Source organism: Talpa europaea (assembly GCF_964194135.1).
Source record: "Talpa europaea genome assembly, chromosome: 4".
NCBI classification, from domain to species: Eukaryota; Metazoa; Chordata; class Mammalia; order Eulipotyphla; family Talpidae; genus Talpa; species Talpa europaea.
In genome coordinates, this window is record NC_140070.1 from 106,763,022 (window position 1) to 106,774,021 (window position 11,000).

General features: G+C 44.3%; 2 protein-coding genes across 3 annotated transcripts; one reads left to right on the plus strand and one right to left on the minus strand.

Annotated features, from left to right (window-relative positions):
* NCBP2 (nuclear cap binding protein subunit 2) lies at positions 1 to 6,603 on the minus strand (the record flags this gene model as incomplete). 2 transcript variants are annotated; one of them, XM_084232344.1, is made up of 4 exons in its annotated part: positions 1 to 72; positions 883 to 1,004; positions 3,687 to 3,726; positions 6,526 to 6,603. In XM_084232344.1, the coding sequence occupies 4 exons, from the start codon at positions 6,601 to 6,603 to the stop codon at positions 1 to 3; spliced, it is 312 nt and encodes a 103-aa protein (XP_084088470.1). The 2 variants fall into 2 exon arrangements, with proteins under 2 accessions (XP_084088470.1, XP_084088469.1); XM_084232343.1 differs by having other exon boundaries at positions 883 to 1,021; positions 3,545 to 3,726.
* Positions 6,604 to 6,841: 238 nt separating this feature from the next.
* Positions 6,842 to 7,141, plus strand: NCBP2AS2 (NCBP2 antisense 2 (head to head); the record flags this gene model as incomplete). The annotated part of the gene is made up of 1 exon (XM_084232693.1): positions 6,842 to 7,141. The coding sequence occupies one exon, from the start codon at positions 6,842 to 6,844 to the stop codon at positions 7,139 to 7,141; it is 300 nt and encodes a 99-aa protein (XP_084088819.1).
* Positions 7,142 to 11,000: the final 3,859 nt, after the last annotated feature.

Below are 11,000 nucleotides of genomic sequence, written 5' to 3' on the forward strand. Positions count from 1 at the left end.
TCACTGGTTTTGGGCCAGTTTTCCGTAGCCTCCTCTCCCAGCATCATAGTCTTGCCGATACTCATCTCGCACCTTAATTAAAAAGAACACAAATTACAGCATACAGAAGACTCATGTAACAAATATGCCTCCCACCAATACATCAAACACACAAATAAAGCCTTTGCAGTCACAATGTGAAATTCAAGCAGGACATTTTTTAAAAACTGTTACAAAGCTCAATCATCTAAGACCACCTATTTTTTTTTCTTTTTAATCAAGCATCAGGCTCATACTTCAGCAGCATTCAAAACTAGTACATTCCAAAGAACATGCATTTAAATTAGGTTATTTAAAAAAAAAAAACAAACTCATTTCAGTGCTGTTTGCTTGTTTTAGACATTCCTGCAGTGGAAAATATCTGTCCCCTAGTAGGCCAATAAAGGTGGCTTGTAGAAAATATATAACATACTTAAAAAAAAATCAGGGCCTCCCCAGTGGCACAGCAGGTTGAACGCAGTACTGTGGAGCTGTCTGCAGCCTTTGCAGCACTGGTTTGATTCCTGGCTGGCCAGGGAGATTCCCACATGGTGTGGTGGACCTCTCCTGTCATGCCCACTGAATCCCCTCAGCAGTTTATTTCGGTTGTCTGCCTGTTCTGCTCTCTGCTCTGTCTCTGGTGAATCCTCTCACCCTACCGCGCCTCTCGCCTGTACCCCAGCACTTGTATAAAAATAAAATTAAAAAAAAAATTAAAAAAAAAATCATCAATCCTAATGGGTGGTTTTAGGGTCATTTTAAGCCAAGGTTTTAGGCAAAAAGTTACTTTCAAAAGAGCAAACATATGTTGTTGGAGTCTAGAACTCCAAGTGAAGGCTAAGCTCAGAGACCCTTCTGGCATACCTGGCCCCCAGATCGCCCACGGCCATATTGCCTGCCCTCCTTAAAGCCTGCGTCCCAGTCTGTGCGGATGATGCGGTCATCCAGACGAGTTCCATTTATGTACCGCATGGCGTTTTCTGCATCTGCTCTTGAATAGTACCTGAAGTTCAGTGTTAAGGAATACTTCAAAACATTTCTCCAAACATTTTTAGAAGTACAAAAAGCAACATGGTTGAGTTGTTAAAAAAAAATACAAAATTGAATATAACCAGATGCAATTCAAAAAATTTGGTTTGCACAACAGGCCTATTTCAGTTGGTTCAGAAACACTAAGGGTATTATGTATAATACTTATCCATGGCTACACTGATCATGATTTCCTGAACAGTTTTGTTAATAAGTATTGGGTCCCACTAGCCTCATAATTTGGTTTGCAGAATATAAAATATTAAGTGTACATTTAGACTGCAAACTGCATACCTTTTAGCCAATGAAACAGGAGCATCCAAACTTAGAGCTGTATATTCGAGAACGATCTTAATAAAAAGGTGAAAGTGCATATGAGCTGCTATTGTATTTCATGAGAAAGATTCAAAGTATTGCCCAGATTAGTAGTTTCCAAAACTACTTTTTTGTCAGATCCACTATATCTATCTTTGGGGTGGTTTTTTTAAATAAAAAAAAAAAAAGATCTGAATAAGTAATTTTATTTATTAGCTGGGTTTAGGAAATGCTTATCTAGACCTTCTTCCTAGTCTTTAATTATACAGGGAAACATTTGCTGAAACTCCAGTGTCCAGCACCTAAGACAATGCCTAGCGCATTGTGGGCCTTCAATAATTTTTTGTTGAATGAATGAAATGAATGCTCTCACTAGAAGGGCAAACTGAGAAGGGGGGAAAAAAAAAAGGCTGGCAATGACAGCCTCTCAGGTATTTGCCACAATTGCTGATTTATTTATTTATTTTTTATCTACAAGTGCAAAAACTCCAGTTTTTAGAAACCAATGATTATTATCTATGAGGTGAGTTTCTTAACTTTTTTTTTTTTAAGTTGCTCTGTTGTCCCCTATGAAAAAGTTTATACCTTTGCTAATTGAGGGAAAAGTAAAACTTGGGCAGTCTGACCCCTTGTGTTTGGAGAATGGAAGAAGCTTGCAAAGCCAAGAAATCAGACACCAAAATCAAAAGTGGGGAAAAAATTAAAGTAGATAAGAGTGAGCACAATTTTCTCCTTTCCTTAAGACACAGATTAAAATGACAGAAAAGAAGCCAAGAATAGAAGTGAGCATCAGCAGGTTAGTCAACAACAACAGATGGATGGAACAAAGCGTGAAATATTCTTGAAGGTGCTTAAAGGAGAAGGCAATCTCAGGAGGCTCTTAATTCAAATAAGTAACGTGATGCAAGTAGCATTTAATTAGAGTTCTATGTGGGAAGAGCTGCTAGAAAGAAGGCATTTAATTCTAGGCAAATGAAAACAGAATACACGGTTCTGAATGAATTGTCTGGAAGAACTAGGGCAATATCTTTGATATTAACCAGTCAAAATAAAATCCCTTTCATTCTGGCATTAGGGAAATCCACATATCCACCTAAGAGAGCAGTTCTGCCAGAGTCCACAAAGTCAACTTTTTTCCCCTGATAATGTAGAAAACACAGCCAATTTCAGGAAAATTTACAGCAAAATACAGCCAAAAGAAATATAATTCAGGGCATAGGAAAAAAAAGTTCAAGTGATATATTAGATCAGGTCAAGGAATTTCTCAGAATATAAACTAAAATGACCAAAAAAGGAAATATTAGTAAAATAAAAACAATCCAAAACACACCAAATTATCAGTCCAGGCAGCACCGTATTCAGTCTTCAGAGAGAAAATAAATGATGACAAATTTTGGTTTTGACATACAAAATCAAACTTCATACATGTACATAGTGAAATATACAATCATTTTAGAAAGAGGCACAGGTACATGAATTGACAGAGCACTCTCTAAGACAGGTGAAAAATCAAACTGCAAGGTGCATCTACACATCTACACAATTACTTCTGACGATACCAAAGAGGCTGGTAATTTATTTGTCTCTGGACTTAGAATGGTAGAGTGATTTTATTTTCACCATACCCCTTTCACTTTGTCTTAAAACCAAGAGCATAGGGCCTCCCTGGTGGCGCAAGGGGTTAAGTCTCAGCGCTATGAAGGTATCCGGTAGCCACTGCAGCACAAGTTCGATGCCAGAGAGCTACCCTCGTGGCACAGCAGACCTTTCCTGTTTCACCCGCTGCTCCCCTCAGCAGTGTATCTCAATAGATCCGCCTGTTCAGCTTCCCACTCTATCTCTTGTGAATCCTCTGGCCTACATCCCAGCTCTTGTATCCATAAATAAATAAAATAAATTAAAAAAACAAAAAAATACCAAGAGCATATATTCTTGAAAGATTATTCTTAAAGAACAACAAACAAAGAGTGGATTTCAGAATGGAATATAAAAATTATCAATAATCACAATCTAAGAGTGTAGCCAGACACACTGAAAAGAAGGTAGGTGGTAGATGAAAGTAGCAGAGATAAAAGTGTTGGGATGCTAATTAGCAAATATCCACACTCATGTTTTCAAACACGTGACAGCTACTCTCTGCCCCTCCCTCATCTAACAGGGACATATGACCCACAAAGGATACTCCACAAAGCAGAACCCACATGCTGTCTTCTTAATTTTATCCAGGCCCATAATGATTTTCTTTATGTCACCACTTTTGCTGAAGAGTTCATAGATTTGTTCTTCAGTTGTGTAAAAGGAAAGATTTCCAACATATAATGTACAGCTTTTCTTCAGTAGTTTTTCCTGTTCTTCATTGTCACCCTAGAATTTCAAACAGAAAAAATTAAGCAACACAATCTAAGGAGAGTCCAGCTTAAATAGTATTCCTATTTATACAGGAAAACCTTTCATTAATTCTGACTTGGGAATCAGCTTCTATCATCCCAATTCACAAATTCCTGGCGAGGGAGAGGTGCACAAGGTGCAGACTGCTTTTAGTATAGGGCCAAGGTTTGGAAGTTACTTTGCTGGTAAGCCCTTTTTCTCCTGCACCATATTGCCACACAAGTGGGATGCTGTTCTCCTGCACGCTCTATCCTCAGCACTGGCTCTCATAGCCCACATTTAATGCCTTAACCTTGACGCAATACATTAGGAAGGGCTCTTTTAACCTTTATAGTAAAAAAGACCCAGGTTTTCAGAGATAGGTACCAACTGTAATACTCCTCATAGAGAATGTTCAAACAACTGCTTAGATGGCTTACACACTCATTATTTTTTTCCGATTTTAAGAGAAAATGCAGTGATCATTAAAAACAAGAGATCTCACTTTGTTGATGGGGTTCCTAATGTGGAAGACAGGGTGAAACCGAAGACAGAAATATAACCAGACTTCAGCCAATACACCTGGCTCATCAAAGGGCCCTATGTCCCTGGGCCTTCTCTTTTAGCCTCCAACTGGGGAAGACAAACACCGATTAAACCGAAGGTCTATTGAGTTCATCTGCTCTCAAGTCCTTTTGACCCAGTAGGGCTCTAACATCAACCACACCGCAGTAGGTCATGCTTGGAAGGTAGCTGAGGATACCTCCCACATTATGGCCCTCAGAGCACTTTCCAAGAAGCCCCCCCTCTTCATTTACTACACGGGTAATGCTGATCCAGTTTCCTTAGCTCAGAGAACAAGATTGTATTTCCCTCTGAATGTTTTGTAGCTCAGTAATTAAGAATAATAGGTCTCATGTCATCATATTAATTGATAGAGAAAAAGAGAAACTACCTAAACTCACATCAAAAGGAAACTGATAAAATTATGGTACACCAATACAAACAATGCAGCCTCTCGAAAAATGTACACTCGCAATACTGTGCAGATTGCAAAATACTACAAAATGTGAAAGGTATGCTCCAAATCATACTTTTTATAGCATGAATATATACCGCTATCATATACAAGAAACAGGTAATTATGTTTGCTTCTAGGGAGAACCAAGGGACTGCAGATCAGACTTTCATGAGAGCTCATTTAGAACTTAGTAAGATCCTAGTTTTATTATCCCCATTTTACACTTGAGGAAAGACAATTAACTTGTTCAAGGTCACATAGCTACTAAGTATAAGTAGCTGGAATCCAAACCCAGTATTATCCCCAGCCCCACACTGCCTTAAAATGTCCACAGGACAAGAGTCAGTCTATGTCAAAAATAGGCTTTTGGAATCTTGGAATGACACATTAAGGAAAGCTAATTCACTTTTTATTTTACTGATTATTTATTTGTTAAAATTTTGGTCAGAAGGCATTTTTTTTTCCTTTCTGCTTTTCTCACACATGTAAATAGTGTCCAAACAAATAGCTTTATGGTTTAAAACAATTGTGGTGTAGTACTTTCTTAAAATATGGCATTAATGTAAATTCCATTTAAGGAACACTAGAAAGTCTGCAGAGCAGTATCTTACTATTATCTAAATAAAGTTAAAGGCTTTAGACTGCAGAGACAAATAACAGCAAAAGTCATATCCTTTCAGTTTTAATCTTGCAAGATGCTTGAAACTGAAGTGGAAGTGGAACTTTATAAAGTAATGAAAACTAAAAGTTCTAGAAGCGAAAAGCACATCTGGCATACAGTAAGCATTTAAAAACTGACGACTGGTCAAAGAATCTAAGATTCCATTCACCTAGGCTTCAAAAAATATCCTTTTCCCTATCCTACTAACATAATTTACACATTCTTCGCGTCTACCATCTCTGATGACTTGCTCCCATTCCCAATCATACGGGTTCTCTATCCTCAGTCTCGCCCTTTCCACTCATTTCTGCTCTAGATTATGATTACTTGCCTCCATTTACAATTCCAATTAAAGGATTAAGAGCTCTTGAGGATAGAAACTGTTTTCTCTTCCCCTACTAGGGCGGAGCAGAACTCAGCGCAACTCAATAAAAGGTTAGCAAGTAGCCAGAGGTTAATGAGTGTCGCCCTACTCCACTCCTTTGCTGATACTGCAGAGCCCACTTTAAATATGTGCCGCTACCCTTCTCCACATAACCCACTATGCCAGTTCAAACTAAAATTTCATTCTTCTGAAATACAGCAATCATCACTGAGACACCCCACGTGCCGAAGTTGGCCGGTCCGGGCTTTCCAAGGGTCTCACACCCTCCGCGTCGAACTTCGTAGGGCCATCTCACCAGGCCAAAGAAAAGGACCCGCGGCGCCAAAGGGCAGCTTAACTCACGTAATTCAAAACAAAAAGTAACAAACGCCCCGGAAGCTGGGTCAGGAAGGCGCTTTCACAGACTCCATTTCCCTCATCACCAAGTCACCCTCCCGAGGCACGGCGTGGAAGCGCGAGCCCCACGACGCCGCCGACCCGACTCCTCGGCCCGGGAACAGCCCCGGCAGCTGGGAAATGGAAAAGCGGGCCTCAAACTCCCTTTATATGAGAGACGGGGATTTTACTGCTCTCCAAACGCCCGTCCACCATCTACTCCCCAGCAGACACGGGGCCCCATGTCGCGGGACGGGAACCCGCGTACGGGAGACGACACAATGAGACAAAAGCAAACGGCTCCCCGGCGTCCTGACCCTGGGCCTCCCCTTCTCGCGGCCCGGCCTCTCTCACCCGGAAGTGCTGGTCCCGGTACTGGCTCAGTTCCACGTAGGAGTCGCTGCGCAGCGCCTTCAGGAGGCCACCGGACATAGCGCAGACAGGTGGACAAGGACGCCGCCACTTCGGGAACAACGAGGACGCCGCGACGGCCGAGGAACCGGAAACGCAAGACGCAGGGGACGAAATTGGGAAGCGTGTGCACCAATCCCGGCGCGGCAGTGTCGTCACCTCTCAGCGCCGGCGCAGACTCGGTCCTCTCCCGGGCTCTGCCGATCGGAAGCCAGGGCGTCGTGCTCCGGGTTCCGGGAGCTCGCGACGCGCCCCGACGATGGTTCTTCGGCGGCTGCTGGCCGCTCTGCTGCACAGCCAGCAGCTGGTGGAGCGTCTTTCCGAGTCGCGGCCCATCCGGCGAGCGGCGCAGCTCACGGCCTTCGCCCTGCTGCAGGCCCAGCTGCGCGGCCAGGACGCGGCGCGGCGCCTGCGAGGCCTCGCGGCTGGGCCCGCGAGCTCCCTGTCCCGCCGCGCTGCCCGCTTCAAAGACACCTTCACGCAGGAGCTTCGCCGCGGCCTCCGGGACCGCACGGGGCCGCCGCCCGGTAGTCAGCGGGGCCCGGGCGAAAACCGCTAAACTTGGACTGGACCCGTTGAGGTCACCTGCTTTACCTGTTAGGTTCGACACAGGCCTCGGCCCCAAGGAGTAATCCAGGTATTGCGCACGACTTCGAATATGGCTGAGATCGTCGGCTTGCGGAGCTCAGGCCAAGGCCACATCCCTGTGATCGCACAGGGCACGATTTGTGACGAGCCGCCGAAGCCTGGCAGAATTATAAGTAGGCTGAACCCGATGCACCTTGTAGAGAACCACAAACCAAACCACAGCACGAAAGGGAGCCTGCCTTCTGTGAATAGGACTGACTCTTGATAGATGGTGCTGCTTTTGCACTGATGAAGGGTGATTCCAGGAAGAGCGTGGATGGAAAGACAACTAACTTTGCAGCTGCCAAAATTCTCTGATTAAACGTGTGAGCTGAGTAATGGGTCTGAGTGTGGTACTTCTCCGGCAAGATGAATTAGGTTTCCTGAGGACTGTAGACCATAATAATACTGGTTAAAACATTGAGTACTTACTGTGTGCTGGTGCATGCTTATTGCACTCTGTGGTTTATCTCACTCCTTACAATCACTTTCATGATGAAGCATAGACTACTTAAGTTGTTCTTGGCCTCCTTAATCACAGCTCTCTGCAGTATTTACCCAGATCTTCGTGCCCACCTTCAACTCAGAGATAGGACTACTGCCTACCGTAGGACACGTTGGATTCCCGTGCCTGTTCATTAAACAGTGTCTGGAGACAGTCTAAAGACCATGATCCTGTTAATGGACCCATGGTTAGGAAATACCTTGTATAGAGAAATGCATTGTCATTTGAGGGTTCTGAGTGAATTTCTGATCACCTCTCTTTAGGCTACAGTCATGCAATCTAGGAAGTTCAAAGGCACAGGAGAAGTCACAGAGAGGGAGTTGTTGAGTGCTAGAAACCTACCCTGGGGCTAGAGAGCGTAAGACAGATTACTTTCCACTTTCCTAATGGTCCAACATCTGATTTGACACCCCACCTTCCAACTTTCCTGTCACAGGTACTGCTATTTAATCCTCTCTGAGGCCCGAAATCTCACACTCCTAATGACCAAAGCCTTGGTTTGGTGTACATGCCCTCTCCTGTCTTCCCATCAGACAAATCCCCCCTCTTTTCAGAGCGGAGGCACCTCACTGGATTCCCCTTTGAGCTTGAGTAATTATTCTACTGTCTTGTCTTATTGATCTCTGGTTATCAGAGCAGCAGAATATTAGCAGTCCCCAGCCCAACTACCTACCCTCCACATAATCATACTCACTGCTGTGTCTTTTCCTAGATTGGTAGAGACAAAAAGGGTAGCAGCACACAAAGCAGTGAGCTGCAACTTGGCAGAAAGGAAGGAAAGCAAGAAAAGGGGGAAGTTGCTAATTTTTAGTGGAAAAGATGTATAAGAACAAGTTCCTTCCGTTTTTGTAGGAGTTGGACCAGAGAGAAAACTGGCTGCTTTTGGTACAAGTTAGAGGTGACTTGGTTGCCCCCACTTTGTAGGAGACGCCCTGTGTTTATAGCCAATGGTTTGCCAGCCCATTAATTACTGAAGAAACATCAAAGTCTTCACTCCAATGGCATACCTTTCCCAGCATACCTTTCAAGCTCTTCAAGTTCTGCCAAAAATGAAGTAGGGAAGCAATCAACCCACTCTCCTACTGGGTAATTTGTGTTCACCTCTTGACGCTACACAGATCAAGATACCAACACTTCATGGACAAATTAGTGCCCAGGGACCACCACAATCTTCATGGGCCACTAGGCCAACAGTTCCTCTAGGGAAGTCTGGGTTGTGGCCTCAAGTGGGGGAGGGAAGAGGCAGAAGTCCAAAGAAGCCCAGAGTAGTTTGGGATCCTAGAGACATAGTGTTTCTCCAAGATGCACTTGGCTTTTAATCTACTGGGCAGAAAAGCCATCTTTGGCTGCAAAGAAAACGTGCTTGTCATGTGCCAGATATGCTAAGTAATGAGGGAATGGAAAATAATCCAAATTAGGAACAAACCACAAGGAGAAAGAATTCCATGAGTGGGTACTATAGTTTAACAGAGGGAGATCCAGTTGTGTGGTAGATTCTACCTACATTCGCTCACGAGGGCAGGTCCTTGGCATCTCCTCCCAACTCAGAACCTAATAACATCATTTTAGTAACTTGAAATCAGCCCCGGTGGGAATGTTTATATGACAAAAATTGGCAAAAGCTAAAAGTTGGGGCTTTCCTCCCTAAGAGACCAGGTTTCTGAGCATTTCCCAGCACATGCCTGACTTCTTCCTGAGGTTGAAGTCAGGGCACTCTGACAGCAGTCAGAGAGCAGCATGCCCAAGAGGAGTGGAGATTTTCCCCTTGTGAATCTTGCTATTGTTGGCGTGTAGAAGATGGGTTGGGAAATGTCAGCATGGAGTATGCCCCGTGAGGGAAATAGACATTCTAATCTTCCTGGGATCATTTCGGGAAATTTTTTTTGTTTGTTTTCAGAGCTGCTGCTCTTGCCAGCAGCTTCTTCAGGTCTGCTGCTGAGTGGTTCCCCCTTGGAAGAGAATTTGCTCTTTTTGTTGGAGACAACCTATTTCCTCCCTCTTATGGCTAACTGGCTCCTGCTTGGGGAAGGATTTCTTCCTCTCAGAAAGACTTGAGAGGGTTGAGGTTTTAAGATGACCCAAGGTTTTAGCCACAGAAGACAGGACTAGAGAAGCACTCAGACTTGATCATTTGTATAGGTTTGTTTGCCTGCTCTGTGCTGGCCTCCGGTTCACTCTCCCTTGTGGCATGGGTGCCCCTTGTTCTCATTTGCGATGGTAGCGATGTGAAAGGAAGAATGAGCAATGGGCTGGTGCCACCGCTTCCCACAATGGAGGCCTGGGTAGAGGGTACCCTGTGTTGTGGGGATTAACATCCCAGGGGACATAGGGGTGGGAACTTTACCCAGAGCCTTTGGTTTGGCATGGGGTTTGCTTTCCATCCTGTTTCACAGGTTTCAGACAGGCATTTTGTGCTTGGAGAGTGACCGGGTCACACTGAAGAAAAGTCTCTGATAGTACCAGGTTGTCCTCAAGTGCCACCAGATACTGACTAGCATTGTGTGTTCTCCATTCCCACTGGCAGACGGGGGAGAACATCTGGGCTTTCTAACCTGGAGAATGATCCTTAAAGGGTGAGCTGCAGAAATGGCCACTTCTCAGGGATAGGAGTTGAAGAGAGTACAGAGAAAAGTTCCAGAGTGACTTGTTTTGGTAATAATAGAACAGCAAATAAAAGAATACAACAGGCACCAAAATGCCATTAAATACACCACCATACCCACTTCTGTGCTTAAAAAGGCTTTAGGAAAAACATGCCTTGCTCCCCGGGGGACATGCTGCAGACCCAGGAATGATTGCGCTAACTGGTAGATACCTCCGCGACCCTCTGATCCATATACAGACTGGAAAACTGATCTGTATCAGTAAGGGTAAGGGACTTCCTTAAGATCACACAGCCAGTGAGTTCAGCAAGGGACTAGGATTCACTTCTGTGAACCTGAGTTATCTGCGTGCTCCACAGCTTGTCAGTATCTAGGATGCTAAAGGGTTGTCATGACAGCAAAGAGGTAAGGCATTCTTGGGTTGGGAGAGGTCACTCAGGTGTCCTCTCTTCTGTCACCAGCAGAAGTTCTCTTCACCACCAGGTGCTACTATATATTTAAAACATCACAGTGGCTAGAAGGAATAGGGCAGAGACAGATAGAGATTCTTTGGGGACCTTGAGTGACTTGTCTGATCTTTGGTCTTTGAGGGGAAAGAGTGGCAGCTCATCCAGAAGGACAGAGCAGCCAAAGGCTGTGCACATCCCATTCCTGCATGGAGTCTGCTCTTCCTATCCCTTCAG